The 20,598-nt window shown below is 44.7% G+C and overlaps 3 protein-coding genes across 7 annotated transcripts in view; 1 reads left to right on the top strand and 2 right to left on the bottom strand.

Moving 5' to 3' along the window:
* Positions 1–1,453: 1,453 nt before the first annotated feature.
* On the bottom strand, positions 1,454–4,428 carry reep6 (receptor accessory protein 6; the record flags this gene model as incomplete). Its single annotated transcript, XM_020609081.1, has 5 exons — positions 3,952–4,428; positions 2,864–2,957; positions 2,225–2,363; positions 1,594–1,762; positions 1,454–1,512 (listed from the first exon to the last, which is right to left on the bottom strand). Coding segments are annotated over exons 1-5 (576 nt in total), but the record flags the coding sequence as incomplete, so codon positions are not given.
* Positions 4,136–11,059, top strand: LOC109965309 (tetraspanin-33). Of its 5 annotated transcripts, XM_020609221.1 has the most exons (10): positions 4,139–4,201; positions 4,627–4,841; positions 6,285–6,493; positions 6,719–6,776; positions 7,353–7,477; positions 8,335–8,409; positions 8,560–8,655; positions 9,103–9,231; positions 10,068–10,229; positions 10,407–11,059. In XM_020609221.1, the coding sequence occupies exons 3-10, from the start codon at positions 6,434–6,436 to the stop codon at positions 10,548–10,550; spliced, it is 849 nt and encodes a 282-aa protein (XP_020464877.1). In that variant the 5' UTR covers positions 4,139–4,201; positions 4,627–4,841; positions 6,285–6,433; the 3' UTR covers positions 10,551–11,059. The 5 variants fall into 5 exon arrangements, with proteins under 5 accessions (XP_020464876.1, XP_020464877.1, XP_020464873.1 ...); XM_020609220.1 differs by lacking the exon at positions 4,627–4,841 and having other exon boundaries at positions 4,136–4,201; positions 6,269–6,493; XM_020609217.1 differs by lacking the exon at positions 4,627–4,841 and having other exon boundaries at positions 4,172–4,249; positions 6,269–6,493.
* Positions 11,060–14,119: 3,060 nt separating this feature from the next.
* slc1a8a (solute carrier family 1 member 8a) overlaps positions 14,120–20,598 on the bottom strand; it is a 10,351-nt gene continuing 3,872 nt past the window's right edge. Inside the window, 9 exon segments of the mRNA XM_020609051.1 lie at positions 14,120–14,680; positions 15,023–15,074; positions 15,076–15,120; positions 16,247–16,381; positions 17,591–17,785; positions 17,868–18,101; positions 19,518–19,617; positions 20,058–20,265; positions 20,346–20,388. Coding sequence (XP_020464707.1) covers positions 14,516–14,680; positions 15,023–15,074; positions 15,076–15,120; positions 16,247–16,381; positions 17,591–17,785; positions 17,868–18,101; positions 19,518–19,617; positions 20,058–20,265; positions 20,346–20,388 — 1,177 coding nt within the window. The 3' untranslated portion in view covers positions 14,120–14,515.

The following is a 20,598-nucleotide window of genomic DNA, read 5'->3' as shown; positions in this document are numbered from 1 at the left end:
ATCTATTCATAAAGGGCTTTTGAACCACTATTAGTCTGACTCGTCACCCAGGACCTGTTCGCCTTGGGAGACCCTACCAGGGACATATAGCCCCGACAACATAGCTCCTAGGTCTTTGTGAAGCGTTAAAAACCAGTAAGCAGATGAGTCAGGGAGTGCTGGTGCTACTGGTCTAGTGGGGGTAGGAGGGGGCGCTAGAGATTGTTCAGGTGCGTTCAGATCTTCACAGTAGGTCTCGTGAGCTCCGTCTGCCACTCAGCACTACCAAAGAAGAAAGCTGCTCTACCTCTAAAGCATGGGAGCACTGATGTTCTACTGATAGAGATTTGTACTAATTCTCATCACAGAACATTGACTGTCGCTAACACCAGACCAGTGGACTTACCATACTGGTTAACCCAGGAAAGACTGAAACAGGTAACAGCTGAGTTAGAACACCTATTCCTCACCTGTGTCACCTTTTATATTTTCTATAGAACAGCATGATCAGGACACGAAGACAAACAGATTTAACCCAAACTGAGGTTGACAGAACAGACAACATGTGTGATGAAGCTATAAAGGCCCGGTCAGTCCAGCATTATAGGAGTCACTCATGGGGGTCAAGTCAGTCTGTTGACTGACAGAGCTGACTGAGGGAATGGAGAACCAGGAGGGCCACAGCAGAGGGAGATGGAGCCTGTTAGCTGTGCTGCCTAATCGGATTGGAAGAGAGGAACGGTCTGCAGACAGGTTTATGGACAGAAGGCGATGGTACATACAGGACAGAGAGGCTGAAGTTCCAGCAGCCAGGACGCAGTCAGCAGCTAGAGCCATGATTCTACAGAGCTGGAATCAGGACGTGATTAGCCTAGCTTAGCATAAAGACCAGAAGCAGGGGAAACGGCTAACCTGTTTTTTTCTGAAATTCAAAAACCCACACTCCAACACCTCTAAAACTGAGGGATTAACACGATGCCTGTCGTTACACAAACTGAAATTCACGGCCGACAGAACTTTACATCTTTAACTGTTGTGTTTGTGTACAGATTAAATAAACAAATAGCCAAATTGTTTACTTATTAACTTTAGCACATTTCATCATAGTTGTTATTTCAAAGGTTTTTGGGCAAAGCTTTTTATTTCGTTTTTGTCTCATTTCATCAGTAAATATCCTCTGTCATAGTTTTTGTTGCTACAGCTGACACACGAAAGCAGCTACATCCAGCCATTTTATAAACCTGTCCAAAGCAGACAATCCATCAACCACAGGAACAGTGATTGGTCAGGTGTGACAGGTTTGAACGTCCCTCCCCAGCTCTCCTTTCACCCAGCCCTGTCTGCCTTGATGGCTGCCATCTAAATTTCTCACAGGAGTGTAAAGTGAACCAACGGGGAGCAGGTGTAGTCTGCGTACCGGCCGTTCTTCACTCGGCTGTGGTGGAGCTACTTTAGCTGCCGATGGACTTGGTAACTGAGCGACGGGTGGCATCGGAGTCACCAGAGCTCTGTTCTTCACCAGAGTGGACAAGACTGCAGACAGGGAAGGAAGTTTCAATCTGATGTTTACAGAACCTCTGTACAGGAGTGTTCCTGCCCTCCATGGGTCCGTACCTTCTCTGGTCAGGTTCTCGGCAGCGCTCATGGCCTTCCCACTCAGGTCACTGACCATGTTGTCTACCGTGGCTTCATGGCGGAGGAAGACGGGCCGAACCACTTTGTTGTAGATAATCTGGGAGCCGTTCCATGACATCGGGGCCATGCACCACAACAGAAAGAGACACTGGAACCACAGAACAGGCGGGAGACAGATCAATACCTTATTTTATTTTTTTCCTTTTTTGGGAGATGTTTTTGTACATTTTCAGGATTTTGATTTTAGTGGTACTGAACTTAATAATATAAAACCCACAAAGAGCACGTTGTCCTTTAGCATGACAGAAGGAGCATTTCTAAAGTTCACAGGATTCAATTAGAATAAGAATGGGTGGAGCCAAAGGGGTGGCCAGGAGTGGCACTGTGCAGCAGCTGTAATCAAGGAGCTACTGTAAAGATACAGTGTGTCTCATGTTTACATGGAATAAATAGATTAATTCTTAATAGCATAGGGTCCATTATTCCATAGAACTAGGGGTTTAATACTTCTTACATGTATTCCAAATGAGAGTCTGTGCCCCAGCCCGGCCACCCCATCCAAAATCTTCTAGATCCGCCCTTGATCACCGGTCCCCAAGTGATTTCTCACCTTAAAAGCGTAGTAAAAAGGAAACCAGTAGAGGAAAATATCAGAGAAGAACTCGCCCAGACTGAAGACACTGTACACCACCCAGTACGTCAGCCATTTTGTGTCATCTTCTTTGCCAGGACTTTCAATGGCTTTGATTCTGCAGGTACAAGTGGAAACAACCAGAGATCCTGTTTACACTTGAATACAATAGCTGTGATCACTGGGCATCAACACAGTATTAATAAGACTTCTCATGGCTTCTCTGCCCACATTTGAAAACTCTCTCTCTCTCTCTCTAAGCTGAAGTCAAGGGAAGTGATGCAGGACACTCTTGAGATAAAGGGCTTGTGCAGATTTTTGACAGGCAGCTTGAGGGAACGGGAGGAGGTAGAGTCCATTGCTTCTCAGGTCACATTACTGTAAACTAAATGTAGCCACAAACAACAGAGCAGACAACAGGTGTTTGTCAAGGATCAGACCTCAGCAATGAGCTTTGTTACTATGTACATGTGGTATTCAAGAAGCTGAAATGGGCCATTTGTGCAGTGAGGAGGGTTTCAGATCAGAAATCTGATGAAACCTCATTCAGCTGGGAACGGTCTCTGTGAAGGAGCAACCTGCGGTCAGCTGGTGACTGTCAGAGTGAAAAATACTTACGAGTAATATGCTGGATAGACAAAACTGATCAGGCTGCAGAGGAGGTAGGCACCATATCCGTACACCAGGTAGAGTCCAGTCAGCGACACAGCACCTGGACAGGACCCAGCAGACAATGTACTGTTTAAGTATGTTCCTGTCACTTCACCACACACATGCACAGAAAGACACAGAGGCAACCGTGTGCTAAAGTTTGGCTTGTTCTCTTTTATGTACAGTGTTGAGCAGTGATCTTGAACTATAGAGCCACTGTTTTTTATTATTGTATCAAAAGGTAAATCCTGAAGTTCAGCAGAGGTGTTGAGGTCATTCCTAGACATGTTTGCTTCAGGACATGAATGCTTTCATTTATCCAGGATGTCCAAACAGTGGACTAGATCTTTTAGAGCTGTATGGATCCAATTCATCAACAACTGAGGAGAAAATATTATCAGTCTCATCCAGCAGCTTGAAAAGTTTAACGTGAAGACGTACTCCTGGAAAAGATGGCCGAAGGCCTTTAGTTTTAAATCATAGTCTCAGTCCAGCTACAGTCTGCAGACAGCTGGCCGACATTTCTGAGATGCCAGGAATCCACAGCAGGTGGCTGTGGCAGAAGTGGGACCTGATTTTAAAACCGGAACCCGTTCAGATCCGTGGAGAACTAAAGACAAATGTCCAGTTACTTCTCTGTGGCCACCTCCTAGAGTCATCTGAAGGAGGACGATCGTGCACAGACCTGTTTTATTCAACTAACACCATGTAAACTCAAATCTGACATTTCAACCTGCAGCTTCTTCGGGGGTCAGGAATAATAAGCAGAAAAACGCTTTATACTCATTTACAAACATCATACTTGATCGTTCACGAAACTGTCACCTGCAAAAACGACACGAGAGAAACTTTCATTCTTGTTACAGCTGAAGAAAAATCATTTTAAGAGATCAAACTCGAGGAAACATTCTAAATCCAAGTCTTCACACCTCCACGCGATCAGCTGGTACATCACAGCACTTTAATAACTTGAACTGGGCTCTGGGTTAAAGCCTGTCTCCTGACAGAGTCTGCGGACACCTGGACACACAGACACGGGGTGAAACGTGTCCTACCTCTGATCAGCTTATGTTGCTGCTCACACATGGAGGCCGGGCTCTGCTGCCTGAGGATAATCGGCTTCAGCGTTCCTGCAGAGTGCGGGGACCAGCGGCCACCAGGCACTGACATCACGCCTCCGAGCCACTGGATGAATAGACCGCTGTTCCTGCTTCTCTGCTCAGCAGCGTGAGCCAGACCCAGTCTGGAAGTACACCCCCAGCTGTTCCCCGTGCACTTACACCTGCACTAGCACTCGCCCACTGGGTGAGTGCTGAAACCATCCAGAGGAACTTGTGTTTAGTGAAACGCTCCGTAAGTTGTCAGAATAGCCTCCATGTTTTTCACGGCGTTTTAAGGAAAGTGTTTGAAACGTATTTATTCGTGTGTAGATCCACGTAGCTGTGGGAAGGACAGGGGTCGAGCGCAATGGCCTTTAATGAGAGGACGTCTGTGCGTCATCTGGTCGGTCAGTCCGGAAAACAGACACTGGGAACCCGGTGTCAGTCCCTCATTTAAAAAAAAAAAGCTAAATGGGTTTGTTTTCCTGCTTCTATGAAAACGTGGAACCAAACAAACAACGGACAGTTTTATCTCTAATTAAAAACTTTTCTACATTTTTCCAGGTTCCTAAAGGTGAAATTATTTTTTGATGACAAAGTGCTTAGAAAATGTTTCTGCTGACTCTGCAGTTCAGTTTGCAGCAGTGCACTACTACCCCGTCTTCACTGATGAATTGATTACCCAGCTGATTTGATCAGGAGGTGGAGAGGGTCCGCAGCTCCTCCAGCCCACGTGTCCTAGAGCAAGGAGCCGAAGCAGACAGAAAACCAGCCACAACAGTGAAACTAGAAGCAACAATAGGCCTGTTCTGAGCAGGGATCCCTCCTCTGCTGCTCCTCCTGAGGTCTCTTCTGTTTTTCTATCAAAGATTCTCCTAGGGGGGATTTTCCTGATCCAAGTCAGGGTGTCATCTGCTGTACAGACTGTATGGACCCTTGTGGCAAATTTGTGATTTTGTGCAAATAAAATCAGACTTGACCTGACGTGCTTTAATTTGACCAATTGTTAACATGAAATGCTGGTTAGAGCAGCTTTAAGATTAAAAGTGCAACAGAAAGTGAACTGCAGCACAGAGTCTGACCCAGAACGCTCAGTGACTTGTAGCTGCCACTAAGCTGCATGTTCACAGGAGGATTAACTGGACCCTCTTCAGGCTTCCCCTGGCTGCAGCAGGTTCCAGCCTTCTGAGTAAAGCAGACCAACTGCAGAATCATGCAGAGCATGTCAACAACGATGTGAACACAGTGAAGAGCCACAGCAGAACAAATCTCACGTACCCACTGCAATGATCTTCTTCTTCATCCCTGTTTTCTCCTCCACCTTCCCCAGAAAGTCAGTCACCACATTTTTCTCATTCAGGAACTTTTCAGCTCGGTTTCTGATGGCGGAGAGGATGTCAAGCAGCCCCATGGTCCCCAGTCAGGTCCTCGGATCCCAGAGGAGGGAGATGAAAGCCGCCTGGGTGGGAGAGACAACACAGCAGAGTGGAATCCTCCGTCAGGAACAATCGGCTTTACTGAGGGGGAGGAAGTGGGGGGAGGAAGTGGGGGGAGGGAGGAAGGGGAGGCGCAAGAAGGTGAGGAAATTGAGAAGAAGAGTGAGGTGACTTTGACCACTAGACCCAAAACTTCTTTTGCCTTTATTGAGTCAGAGGAGGCTCGCCTCTCTTTTCCTCGGATCCCATTCCCACCTGGAAGCTGCCCAGTACAACCACAGTCTGAGCCAGCAGCTCCACAGAGGCATTACCACCCTGGACAGATTCAATCCCACTGGTCCAGGGATTGAACCACCACTGCCCTTCAGCGTGTCCTTCAGACTGAATAGCAACACAAGAGAAGCGACCTCGTTCTCACTGGGTCACACCATGAGTCCAGGAGATGACAGACAGAAAAGAGATTTTAAAAACTGATCATAGTGAAGACAAGAAAACAGTTTCCAGGCTAAGCAGGGGTTTAAATGCACTCATACAGTCAGAGGTCGGATAGGAATCTGCTCTTGGACCACATACAGTATACAGGGGGCCCAGATCTGATCTGGTTTGGTCTGTTCACACTTCTATGGACACATTGGGTCTGAGGCACTGTAGCATGTACTGTAGTCTGAACAGAACTTTAATGTGGATCCTGTAGTGTGTCTGGTTTTCTTCTTACTTACTGTGGCTGAACCTAACCTGGTCCCTAACATCCAACCAGTCATGTTTCATTATCCTTAACGTGGTCCAGACCTGTTCTCTACCTACTCCCAAGTCTTTGAATCTAATATCCACCACAGTCTGTGTGCTGATCAGGTGGAGTGGTCCACAGCTCCTCCCTCAGTGTGATGACAGGCTGACAGCAGCAGCAGAGGAGGGGATGAGGCTGTCAGGAGGAATGCGCCCTGCAGGCCGACACACGTCTTCCTGCTGTTGTGAGCAGCTAACAAGCAAACAGCACAGATATGCAGAGAGGATACCGAGGCATTAAGTACACTTTATTCATCTGCTGCTACATCTTCTGGGTAAGTGTCTGTTTGGGAACAAACTGAAGATCCCACACACACACTGAGCAATACACAATCTTAGACCAGTTGCACGATATGGTGATGTCAACACCCCAGTGACACTGCTTCGTAGGAGCAGGTCGGCCTGAACAGTGAGGGCTTCAAAGTAAAATAGCACTGCAGATATTCTGCACGTCCTCTGGGTTGTGTTCTTGTGATGGAAGCTTGTTTGCTCCTCTGCAGGTCATCAGTGCCGCGCTCATAGCGGTGGGAATCTATGCCAAGATCGCCAAAGAGAAAGGTCAGTCACAAAATCATCCCAGGCCCAGTGAAGTTTGGTGAGTGACACTGAATGCTGTTAGTCCAGAAGCAAACTCCATTGGGAGCTGGAAGTCTGCTAAACAGCAGACAGTCAAGTCAGTGTGTAGCTCAAGTAAAATCCCTGGAAGTACCTGAAGGGAACGCTTGGACTTAGTGCTGATGAACAGGTCCTCGTCCCCACATCGCATTTTTACACCAAACTGAGAGGACATTTCTTCCCTGTGAGGACATGTTGTCTGGTCCTCATGCCTTCATAACCCGGTTGGTTTTAGGGCTCGTGTTAGAACTGGGTTTAGGTCAGGTGTTAGAAAAAGGGTTGGAGGTAGATATTTACTTGTGATGGTTAAGATTAGAGGATGCATTATATCAGTGTCCTCACAGTTACAGGAAGACTAGTGTGTGTAATGTAAAAACATGCTTGACTCATAACATTCCTGAGGAGCCACAAAAAAATTCATCAGACATGTTTAAACCTTTGCTGCTCAGGTATGACGGTGAGAATTCAGCTGTGTGTGTGTGTGTGTGTGTGTGTGCGTGCGTGTGTGCGTGTGTGTAGATGTGGTCGACACCCTGACAGTAGATCCGGCTCTGCTGCTGATCGTCGTCGGCTCTGTTACGTTCCTCATCACCTTCCTCGGGTGTTTCGGAGCGCTGCGTAACGCCACCTGCCTGCTGAAAACGGTACTCAGGTTAAAATAACAACACCACAGTGTAAAAGTTACTTTGTTACAAGTGAAAGCCCTGTATTTTAAGTACAAATGTGAGTATATTATCAGCAAAATGTATTTGAAGTATCACAAGTACTTCATTCTCCTGCTATCTGATCCTGAAGCATAAGAGCTTCAGCAGTAAAATGTTTTACTGCTGAAGCTGCAGGCGGAGCTGGTTCTTACACACAGCAGTGATGCAGGAAGTACTAGTACCACACTATAAATACCCAACTCCATGTCAAAGTCCTGCAGTAAACATGCTGCTTAAGTAAAAGTATGAAACTATAAACAGGAACATGTTGTTAATGCAGTGAAGTGGTCGGTCAGTGTAACACTATGTGGTCTAACACTGATGCACTGCTTCACTGGTGGAGGTGTTAAGTTATGTTTGACGTATTTGCTAAAAAGCTGTTATTATTTTCTGAATCATTGTTTTGTAAAAATACTAACAGAAATCTTCAGATTTGAGAAGTTGAAATGATTTGACATTTTTACATGAAAAATTACTTAAATCTCTTTCAAAGTAGTTGCCAGTTAATTTTCTGTTTCCTACTTCTGTACTGAGTAGTTTCATCTTTAACAAAGCATCATATTTAGGATTTGTTTGTAAATGAACTAGTCCTAAACTTCCAGGTAAATGCCGTGCAGTAAAAAGCACAGTATTTCCCTCTGAAATGGAGTAGAAGTATAACCCAGCTTGAACTGATAATACTCGAGTACAAGTAGCTCACGGACTAACATGATGGTGTTCCAGTCTCTGCTAGGCTCTGGCTGCTCGTATCTTCATGTCACTCAGGTCCTCTTGTTCCATCTTGTTTGTTCCTACAGTTTCTTGGGATCCTGATGTCCGTCCTCGTGCTGCAGATCGGAGCAGGAGTTGGGGGGTTTCTCTTCACAGACGTGGTAACCTCACACTGCTCTGCAGTAGAAGTAGGATGCAGCAGAAAATAGACTCGAGAACAGTACTTGAATAGCCAGTGCAGAGAAAGTAGTTCCTGTAGCCTGGTGACCTTTTCTCCAATGAGAACCAGACTTGCTCTTGTTGATGTCCAGGTGATGGAGAGGACAGAGAAGCTGATGATGAAGGCCATCATCGACTACAGGGAAGACCAGGACCTGGAGAACGCCATCGACTTCATCCAGAAGAAGGTGAACAGGAAGAGGCAGCGCAGTCTTGTAAAGAGTTATCACTTTTTGTAATGAACTGTGGTGGCAGGTCAGCACAAACAGATGGACAAGAACTCCTTTTTTCACAACATAAAATGACCAAATGTGTTTTGTTTTTATCAGTGACTAAAAACTAAATGATAACGAGAGGGATTGATGATTGACAAGTTGCTGAGTCAAACTGGCTCCTGACTAGGTACAGTTTCTTCCAGCAGCTGGTCAAATCTCTGTAGCGCTGCTGCTGCTGCTGCTGCTGCAGGCATCCAAGGTTAAAACTTAATCGCAGTTACAGCTGTTCTCCTAACGTAAATCCATCTATCTTTGACCTCAGTCAATAAGAACAACAAATACAGGGAAGAATGCATTAAACTCTGACTAAACCTAAATGGACACTGGTGCCGCTATAGTGAGAGATGGTTGTGTTTGCAGTTCCAGTGCTGTGGAGTCGAGAACTACAAGGATTGGTCCCAGAACGTCTACTTCAAGTGTTCGGACACCAACCCCAGTCTGGAGGCCTGCGGGGTTCCCTTCTCCTGCTGCGTTCGCCTGATGAACCAGGTCAGAACTAACACCTGTGGAAACACCTGTCGGTCTCCAGGGTGCGCAGTGGGTTTCCAAGGGGATGCCTCCACTGCTCACGCCCATGTCTATCAGTTCTGGGAATTAATGTCGGGAGGAAGCCTGTGTGGAGCCCAGCTGGGACAGGCCATCATGTGGTGGCCACTAGGCTTTGCTGATTAATCTTTATATTCTTGGTTAATCAGTCTATAAACTGCCATAAATATGAAAAAATGAAAAAAGCCCAGATGATTGTTTCAGATGCTTTTTTAAATTTCCAGCAGTGCAAAGTCCAGATACCTCCAGTGTTCTACAATACGGGAAACAGAAAAGCATCAAAGTGTGAATATTTGTGAAGCTGGAATGAGATGCTGTTGCAGGCGCAGAGCACCACAGTACATGTAGGTGCACATACAGCAGAGCAGTATTACTGTATCTGATATAAACCTGAGTAAGAGCAGCTCCGTGTCCAAAGGTCAGTGTGACACCAAAGCCTGACAGACTGTTGCTTGTAACAATAAAAAATCTTCAATGTTGTTTGCTTTACTGAAATCTGTCCAGGGTTTTTTCTTAATTTCTTTTCCAAAAAGAAGTCTAGAAACCATTCCCGCTGGGGCCTGATGGTCCACACATGGCTAAAAACATTATCTGAGGGCCATAGTCCACAGCCGAGTCCATAAAAACATAGCCAGAACTCTGTGACATCTCCACATTCACATATTATTTTGCTTCCTGTTTCTGTGAAAGCTGTGCAGGGGACACAGACAGGAACTGGGGCAAGGCAGAGCATTACCTTAAACCTTTCTCACATACCAGATGTGTGTCGTCCCCTGCAGACAGTGCTCAACACCATGTGTGGTTATGGGAAGCAGCAGAGAGAGGAACACTTGGCCAAACAGAGCATCTTCACCACCGGCTGCCTGCAGAAAATCATCTGGTGGGCTAAAAACAACCTGCTGCTGGTGGCCGGGTTGACGGCCAGCCTGCTGCTGCTCGAGGTAACGCCAGGCAGATGTGGTCCCTCATCACTGCTGTTTGCTGAAACCCCACATTAATAATGCAGCTTTGACACAAGAGCATAAAAACACAGCTTTCCTGTTGTTTTGTTCTTGGCTGCCACAGATATCCGAACAGTGATGCTTCTGAGTTTCTAATGAGTCTGTTTCCTGCGGCAGGTCCTCATGATCTGCCTGGCTGCTGCTCAGATCTGCTGGATAAAGAAAGTCCAACAACAAAAGACAGAACAAGCCACTAGGAACAAATGGCAGAGGAAGGACAGCTACTGGTATCCTGCTTTCGCAAAGTTTGATGAGGAATAAAACCAGCCTCTGACAGTTCTGACGCCGATCAGAAAAACCCTGATAAGGACTCTTCATTCATGCTTTCAGACGTACCTGAATGATGATCGGATGGAGCGAGACATGCTCTGTTTACACTGTGAACCTGTGTTGTTATGTTAGTCATGTATCTGAGATTTGTACGCTGAGTGAACAGCTTCAGTATCTTGCAACATGAACTGCTACCTCATGCTGTGCAGCCAAAAACCTAAATAAACCTAAATTCTAGAGGAGATCTAAGGGGTTTCCCAAGAAGCCAAACAACAAGATGTGACTGGTGTAATTAGAATGCCCCCCAGTGTGTTAAACCCAGTGACAGTGGGCCAGGACATGGTGTCTCTCAGCTGCATGAGAAAGAACCAATTATTATCCTTCGCACAAACACCTCACGGCCCCTAGTGGTCACGAAAATTAAAAATAAATAAATCTAAAGGGAAAAAAAAAAGCTTACAAAACATTTGTAGGCAAACTGCTGTTTACCAATAAAGACCCCTCCCACACTGACATGTCTTGTATTATTTTGCAGTTTGCATTGTTTGTTTAGTTTTTTTGCCTGGTTGCTTGTCTCCTGTCGTTTTCTGTACGCAGCAGAGCTCCAGCCACAGCCCCCTGCTGCGACCAGCTACATAAAGGTTGTTGATTCTGTAGGTCTGAGCCATTAACAATATCTCTATTCATTTTAATTTACTCAGCCTGCTGCGACCCATCACTGCCCTGGTCGCTCAGCCTCATGACAGGGATGTGGTTTCACGGTCTGTGGGACACAGAACAGAATCTGTTATGTTTCTTCCTTCTCTCCTGCCAGTTAAGCGTCACTGCTGGACAGCCTTGTGTCCCTTGCACAGTTAATTACACTACACTCAGTTTTCCTCTAGTTTACAGCTTCAACTCTCACCTGACAAGGTTGTAAACATTTAAAGCACGTCATGGTCTGACCACAGGTTACAACGTTGATCTAATCATGAAGCCCAACAAAGTGACACTGAATGCTGAAGCTGTCCTTTAACGTCCTTGAGGAGAGAAACTCCCAGCATGCAAAGCCAGGGGACCCCATTGGTAAACCTGGGTAATCCCTGTTGTTCCTTACGTACGCACCAAGTCTTCATTGTGAATGTCATCTGTGGTGGAGGATTAGCTAGACGGCACCTGTAGCTGCATGTCATTACAAGGCTCAGTCCCGTGCACCTCTTATTGGATTATGGCCACAGCTCTGAGAGGGGGTTAAAAATAGCTGCAGTGCAGAGCTATAATGTCCTTTTGTCTAAACTGTTTACCTGTGTGTTCCCTCTGCAGGTTCCTACTGGACTCTTTGCACTCGGTTTATGATATCTTAACTTAATTTCTCTCTGTACTGATCACAGGCATGAGATTGATATGGATTCACACATGAGCGGCTAGCGGGCAGTTTCACCAGCTAGCACCACAAGCAGTCACTACACGTCCAAGCTTCTCTTTTACAAAGAATCTCACATTCACTTTGCTGTGACACTTTCTGGTGTGATTGAGGCTTATAGTTGTCTGATTTTGTTCAGTTTTATTAGAAAGCCTCCTTTAACACATCAAAACTAAGATGCCAGCTAGCTGAACAGCAAACACAGCCTTCTGGGTTTTTCAAACATTGACATGTCACAGAAAAACTGATGGTTTCCTCAGTGACCTGAACATATGCTAATACACGAGAGGCACTACCTGAAGTTGTTAGGACACAGCTCTACCTTGGCCAATCTATAGTGGGTTCAGGACTGTAGAGATGTTCTCAGCAGTTCTCTCTTTTGATGGAGCTAGGCTAAGACTTGTCCTCCTGCTTCCAGTGCTAAACCTGGCTAAACATATCCTGGATTTTGTTGGTGTTGAGGACACCCAGTAACTAGAAAATGTCGTCATGCATCCAGTCGGATGGTGTTTATTTCCAAATATAAATAAAAACCACAGAAGGTCCAAAAACCAATACGCATATTTCATATAAAAACAACAAATGCTGTAGAGTATGTGTACAAGTTTGCAGTTTGATGAAAAATGCTTTGGTGTCAGTTGAAGATGCTGCAGTTTGTCAGGCGTTGGCAGATGAACACTGAGGCTTGTGGAAACACAGAAGGTCCACAGCCAAATTAAGGCAGGTCTACTTTTCATGTCCACCTCCTGTGACACCTGTGAAATCTGAGATGTTTCTTAGCCACCTAACTACAAATCACATAGCGTTATGTTTTTTATCCAAACCACAAGAAAACGACTTCAACATGGCTGCAGATACAGTAAATAGTCTGTCACAGTTAATACCTCGAGTCCTGCATCAGACTTACACTGTCTAATCATTCGTTGAAATCATTTGGTCTGGAAAAGATTATAAATCTGTAAAAATAAAAAATAAAAATGCCCATCACAACATCCCAGTGAAAATTCATTAAATGTCTTGTCAAAAAATGGCAGAATTAAATTGACTACAATGACACATCAATAAATCAAGTTCTCACATTTGAGAATCTGGAACTATTACATTTTGAATGCAGACCCAGGAGGGGCATGAGGTCAGCTGACACCCAAACTAGCATCTGTTCATGTTAAAATTCCCTTTGCAACATTCAGTCACAACAAGAGAAGACAAGAAAATAATGCACGTCAACTTCAAAGGAAGCCAGTTAGAATGCATGCCAGCATGCTGCCAAATACACAGGAGACAGAAGAAGAAGAAGCTTTACTCTGCAACATGAAGAGCACTTAGAGATGACCCTTTCACCCCTCTACCAGTGTGAGCACAGGCAGCAGCGAGCTCCAGCCAATCAGATTCACGGTGCAGTCAGCATTGTATTAACACCCGAGAGACCCAAAACGGCTGGGAACATATGCAGAAACCAACAGCAGCAGGTGCCACTTGAACATTCTGCAGATACTGGAGGTTTTAAATCAATGCTAGACCAATACAGTTTTAATGCTTTACTTTGAGAAATATACTGTAGAACATGTTTTTCTAGTATTGTCTTTTGGGCACTTAGAAGGGTCTGGCTTGCAGTAGTCCAGATGTATTTTGCACGAACCAAGCCTTACAGATGGACAAGTGACATGCAGTGTTGTGAGTCTCCGCAGGGTCTCGTACCAACTCCACTCACAAAACCTCCAAAAGGTGGCATCCAGGAGTCTGTGCTCATCATCCTGTCCCTGAAGGCCGATTCATGGTTTCATCCACACTACAAGTGCACCGACTGCGCATGCAGTAGAAAAGTTGTTTTGTGCACTGTACTGTAGGTCCTATATTCCTTGGTATTATTCTTATTAGGCAGTCACACACACCATTTTCTTTTTTAGACTTTTCCAGTTTGTTCGGCCAAACACCCAAATAAATGAGCTCTTCATGTCAGGAAGTCACCACTTGTTCTCTGGTGCATACATTTAAAACATGTCCGTATATATGGGGCAATTGTGGTTCAGTGGGTAGAGTAGTCGTCTCTCAACCGGAGGTTCGAATCTCGGTGCCTGCAGTCCACGTGTGGGCAAGACACTGAACCCCCAAAGTTCCCCCAATGGTTAGAGTTGGCACTGCAGATGGCTGCCTCGTTCTGTACCGGAAACAAATTCTTTGTGTGTAACATACTTGGCCAATAAAGGTGATTATCGTTAATAAAGTGATTATATGAATAGAAGCCCCTCCATCACCAAGTACAAGTCCGTCCTGGAGTATGATCAAGGCTAGCTTGATAGTTAGTGTTGATGAGTGCTTACGTTATAGTCCTTGTGGCCTTAGACCTCTTGCTCTCTCTGGCCTTAGTGAGCAGCAGGATGAAGCTCCAGATGAAGCTCCAATCCATTTTGGTGAGGGTAAGAAGAGCATTCTAGCTCTGTTAGCTCAGGGTCTGCTTCTTCATAACACTCCTCATCAGACAGTACAGCGGGATTTAACCAGACCCTCTCAGACCGTGGACTGAGAACTCTGTGGTGTTTTGAGACTTGTCTGATCAAACCTGACAGATGTTGTAGTAGACGGTGTGCACATGCCTTACACCAGCAGAGTTGCCCATCTCCCCAAACATGCAGTCTGTGTGTGTGTGGATCTCCGTCATTGGTACGCTGACGCTGTGGGAGTTGTTGTGAGGGGTCTGCGTACCGTAGGATGGTACAGACTGAAGAGGAAACAGAAAAACACAGTGACATGGTCAAGAAACAACATGTTGATTGGTCATCTGTAGAGGTGTGAGTAGGAGAACCTCTGATGTTCAGACAGAGCCAGATTAGCTGTCTCCTCCTGTTTCCAGTCTTTATGCTAAGCCAGGCTAGCAACATCATGACCCTGACTTACTATGTGTATTTTTAAAGCATTGCTCCTTTTTTGTCCTCTTTTCTGGTTTCACTCATCCCTAAATCATGTCCATCCTTCTGGTTCTGTTGTCTGACTCATGTGACCTCAGTACTGTTGCAGAAATTAAAGTGTGAATCTCAGCATTAGTTGAAGGTGCTGCTTTTACCTTTCCGGCTCCGCTAAGAGGGAAATCTTTCTGACAGAGGTGGGCTATTATTTGCCAGCGCGTCACCAAGGACGTTGATCATGGTCCGAAACCTGTCCCTGTAGAGACAAAGGGGACGAGGAGACGCCATCAGACCAGGAGAACCCTGAACAAGAGTCTCTGAGCAGTACTGAAAGAGTTTTATTCAAATCTTTTTTTTTCTGTTTGCCCCAGTTTGTTTGACAGCTGAGCAAAGTAGCTTCTATACATGAAATTACAATTATTGATGACTTTGACAGAAGTTAAATTTTGAGGTACTAGGCTCTACTCAGTATATATGTTTTACAGTATTGCACGGCTATAGTTCCTGATTACTTTTCAGATTGAGACTTAACATATGAAACATAATTATTTATTTTTATCATGAAAATATACCACTCTGGTGGAAAATAAAGTATATTTACTCAAGTACTGTACTAAAGTACAAGTGATCTGAGTATTTCCATGTGCTGCTCCTTCATACTGTGACTCCATGTCAGAGACCAACCGTGTACTTTTTACTGCACTACATGTACCTGATAACTTCAGTTCCTTTCCAGAATCAGATGAATCAAACCAAACCCAGTAGAACCATCAGACTCAATTGATTCCAGTGGGAAATCCACCAACTACCCAGCAGGATGTAAAGTACTTCACAGTATAAGTATATAAGGTAGTTACCATCAGCTCCACCTTTACCAGCTGCAGCATTAAAGTGATGGACACAGTAACGCATCAATGTACCATTCTACATAATGGTAAATGGACTGTATTTTATATAGCACTTTCTCACAGTGTGTTGCACTGGCCAAAGCGCTTTACAGAAGATCATACACCATTCACCCATTCACACACAACATTCACACACCAATGACGACAGGCTGCCATGCACTGGCGCTAGTCAAGCCACCAGGAGCAATTCGGGGTTCAGTGTCTGGTTGACGGGCACCTAGGAGACCGGGAGTCAAACCACCAACTTGCTGGTCAGGAGACGACTGCCCTACCTCATGAGCCACAGCCACCCATGGCTACTTACTTTTGCTACTTCAGTTATATTTTGATGCTAATAATTCTTTACTTTAACTTACATGATATTTTGAATGCAGGGCGTGTAACAGAGTATTTCTACACTATGGTATTGCTATGTTTATTTGATAAAAGTACTGCTAAGAGGGCCCTTTCTGCATAGTGAGTGCTGATACTTACAGGATCCAATCAATGGCTACAATGAGTGTGATGTCATCTGGAGGTAACCCCACTGATGTCAGCACGATCACCATGGTAACCAGACCAGCCTGGGGAATCCCTGCTGCTCCAATGCTTGCAGCTGTAGCTGTGATGCTGTAACGGCAGAAGAAAGGTTAATTTAACTTGTCACAGATGAACAAACAAGCTTAAACAGACACAGAAGTGTTACAGAGAAATTTTATTCACATTGGAGCTGACGGTGGATTTTTTTATCTGACCTCTGTCCAACATTCATAATGAAAGGCTTCAGATATAAACCTTGATTTTACCCCAATTTTTCTGCAATATTTTGCCTCCATCTCAGCACCAGGTAGGTGAATGTGCATACAGCTGTGCACAGGATTTTTATCTGTTGACTTATTAAAAACATTGATGTGGAAATGAGCAAGAGTTAGCTTCGAAAGCTAATTTCCATCTGCTCTCCCTGTTGTTGTTGTACATATTAAAATGTACAACAATAAATATCATTAACAAGATAAAGTACACATTCATCCATAACCAATCCCACATTATAACAAATGGCACATATCTACAATCACTGCCAAGTAAGGATTATGTCCATCTTGACAAAAAGCGCTTCTTCGAGAATGATGCGATAACTACAGTGGGTGTTATTTCTTTAAAACAAGTAGGGGTGGAGCAGTACTATGTACAATTTACAAAACAAGATGGCATGGTGTGTCAAATTTTCCCAGCTCAGGAGTTCACTAAAAAGTCTATGTAAAACATAACACCAATGAAAGCAGATTGGTTTCAGGCCCCAAACTAAAAATACTGTATGTTCATACTTGAATCTGATCACTACTTGTAGCTTTTGCCTTGATAGCACTGTGCATGGCTTAGGTGCAGTGCATGACCTTTTTGAGAAGAACATGCTTACCATGTTTGTCACATTAAACTGAAATCATGATCGATTTCCTCGCACTGTAATAGTCTCATTGCGGAAGTTTTGGAAGCAGCGTGCAGATTTGTACAATCTTATGCATATGCCACTGTATCATCTGCATAGAGCTTGATCTCCACATCAGATCAGTACTATGAAGACTAAATAAAAGTTGTCCAAATATAGGACCTTGTGGGACACCTGCAGCATAGGATTTACGATTCTTAACATTCACATATGGCATCCTGCCATTTAGATAAAATGTTTCCATTTGGAAACATTAGGCTAATAAGGAAGACATTTTGTTAATACCTATTCCATGGCTTATCATTGTGAGAGAGTTCTTCTTGCCCTTTGTAAGTTGCCAAAACCCACCTGAACTGTCTTAAAGACATTTAAAAGTGTTGATGTTTTTGTACCTGATGGTGACCAACTGGCCAAAATCCAGCTCGTACTCATTGACCTGAGCAATGAAGATGGCTGCCACAGCCTCGTATAGTGCTGTGCCGTCCATGTTGATGGTGGCTCCCACAGGGAGGACGAAGCGAGCGATCTGCCGGTCAATGTGACAGTTCTCCAACAAACACTTCATGGTGATGGGCAGTGTGGCAGAGCTGAGGACAGATTATATAAAAATAAAGACCTGAACAAAGCCACAGAGCTGCAGGTTAAACAAGGCCTGTCCTGGACTCTGACCTGGAGGAGGTAGCCAGGGCAATCACCATGGCCTGCAGCAGCCCACGGATGTACGTGAATGGGTTTTTCCTGGTGAGGAGGAAGTAGAAGAAAGGGAGGAGGATGAGTCCATGGACAAAGAGTCCAGTCAGGACCGTGATGCCGTACCAGCCCAGTTTCTTTCCCAGTGTGCTTGGGTCCTGCATGTCCAGGATCTTCCCTGCCACCAGGAAGATGATCCCGAACGGAAAGTACCTGAGAGGGCACCAACAAAGAAACATCCCGATGATTTATCTTTTCTTCACCTGAGAGTGGCACTAGAGGAAAGATCTTGGAGTCCTGAAAATCTAAAGGGTTCATCCTTTGGAGAGCAGGAATATGTCCTCTACTTTTCATGGCAACCTTACACTTAGATTTTTATATTTCTTTGTTCAAGTAAAAATTTGGTCTGATGGTGGCAGGAGTCAGGTGGTCAGTAGGTCACATCCTCTGGGGAAATGGGAGATGCTAATTATCTGCTGTGATACACAAATTATTTTGTATAGATGCAACTCCACTTCAACACTACTATGTTGTCTGAAGACATGTTTATTCTTTCAGCAGGGACAACATTAAAAATTCCACTTGTGCATTCGCAGTCAATCTGTGGCTCGGAAATACCAAGAGTTAGAGCAGGATGTTAGTATTATTCTTATGTTTGGTCTCAACTCTTAATGGATGCTCTGGACAAAAAACACTTTGCAGTTACTGTAGTTTTAGAAAAAACATGGATATAACACACAGTACTCAAGAGCAGTACTGCATCTATTCAGCCTTCATATTCTGACATGTGTCAGTCTTCGATCTTGCCTCGACCCAGAAGCCATTCCATTCCACCATCTTGAAGGATGTCCCAAAGCTCTTATTCCTGCTCTGAGGAGCGAGGATACAGGAGAGCATCCTTCATGGATGTCTTGGTCCGACATGCCCCTTTATCACAAATCACTTGGTGACAGTTCATCTCTTCTCGCATTTGGTCCTTGCATATGTGGGCAGGGCTAAGATGTGAGGAAAAGATGCAAGAGAGGGAAATGTGGATACAGCTAAAGAAATTGAGATGCGTCCCTCACCACCACTGGCACATTTTCAGATCCACACAGGGGAGGATCACACATCAAGATCAATACAGCTCAAATACTCACTGATCAATCAGAAATATCCTGCTGTGATTCAGGACTAGCTAAACAGAGAGATTCATGCTGACGGTGTCATGGAGTTAACGTGGGTCAAATTCAAAGCAGACCTCTGATGGTTAAAGTGAATTAAATGAACACTTATCCACTCATTTTAGTAACATTATCACGTGAAAATACTTTTGTATACGCTATATTAAATTTTGTGAATACAGTATCTGGATTATTATTATTATTATATGCTAAAATGTTTTATTTATTCTGTTTGTACAGTACATGTTGTGTTTTGCTGGGTTTTGTCTGTATACTTAAGCATGTCTGACAATTCTTCTCTTTTCTTACCCACAAGAAGGGATTTACCCTGTGAATTCAAGACTCACAAAGGGAAGCCCTATCCCTGCAATTTGTGATGTGTATGCTCTATATTTAGCTATTTGTATTATTTATCTGTAAAAGACTATATACTGTGTAATAGATGCAGACAGAGTTTTGAGCTCACCATACAGCAGCGCTGATGATCTTCATGACACACTCGTTGATGCACTGACAGACATTGACCAGCGGAGCTCCTCGTTCTCCCATCCTGCCCAACAACAGACCTACAACAACACACTTTAGGAGGATAGGATAAGAATAACCACCTTTATTGGCCAAGTATGTTACAACACACAAGGAATTTGTTTCCGGTACAGAACCGATGGCAGCCATCTGTGGTGCCAACTCAACCGATGGCTCTAACCATCGGGGGCAACGGGGGGGTTCAGTGTCTTGCCCAAGGACACTTCAACATGTGGACTGCAGGCACTGAGATTCGAACCTTCAACCTTCTGGTTGGGAGATGACTGCTCTACCCAGCGCACCACTGTCATCTTTATTACACCTAGATGTGGTTTCCATTTATAAACAATCAAGGACGTACGTGCAACATCCACAGTGTCATAACAGGTTAGATACATAAACACATTTTCAACATTCAGAAATAAAGCAGCTGCTGGAAACCTGTCATTCCAGTTTGCAGGCTGACCCCTGTCCTGCTCACCCATGGTCGCAGAGAAGACGACAATGCCGAGGACGTTCATCTGCTGGCTGGTGCCAGGACTCTCTGTGTACATGACCTCCGGGGCCGGAGTCAGCTCCAGATACACCCTCCGACCCGTGTGGTCACCCTCATCTGGGATGATGTAGACGAAGTTTGGCTGGAAGGTTCTGGTCGGGACTTTGAGGATGGGAATCAGGTGTGTTTTATACTGAAGAAACACAGTCAGGTTGGTTACAGGAAGAATCAGAAAGGTGATAAAGTCTTTGGTCTGAAATATTTGTGTCCTACCTGCTGAAATGTGGCCTCAACCAGATTAGAGGGAACCATGTTTCTGTGGAGGAAGAGAAGATGAGAAACTAAACACATAGAGGAACTTTTCTAAACCATCAAGTTCACATTCATGTCACTGCTACTGTAAAATCCATCCATCCATCCATTTTCCTCTGCTTATCCAGAATCGGGTCGCAGGGGCAGCAGTCTAAGCAAAGATGCCCAGACTTCCCTCTCTCCAGACACTTCCTCCAGCTCCTCCGGGGGAATG

The sequence above is a fragment of the Monopterus albus genome, unplaced genomic scaffold (assembly GCF_001952655.1).
Source record: "Monopterus albus unplaced genomic scaffold, M_albus_1.0 scaffold98.1, whole genome shotgun sequence".
NCBI lineage: Eukaryota > Metazoa > Chordata > Actinopteri > Synbranchiformes > Synbranchidae > Monopterus > Monopterus albus.
The sequence above is the reverse complement of the archived record's forward strand: the minus strand, read 5'-3'. Positions and strand labels throughout refer to the sequence as shown.

Excerpts from the sequence above, each read along its gene's own strand:
- LOC109965309 (XM_020609220.1), top strand. The coding sequence starts at position 6,434 with ATGCAGAGAGGATACCGAGGCATTAAGTACACTTTATTCATCTGCTGC. Across the intron at positions 6,494-6,718 it reads TCTGCTGCTACATCTTCTGG|GTCATCAGTGCCGCGCTCAT; the intron begins GTAAGTGTCTGT and ends GCTCCTCTGCAG. Across the intron at positions 8,656-9,102 it reads TCGACTTCATCCAGAAGAAG|TTCCAGTGCTGTGGAGTCGA; the intron begins GTGAACAGGAAG and ends TTGTGTTTGCAG.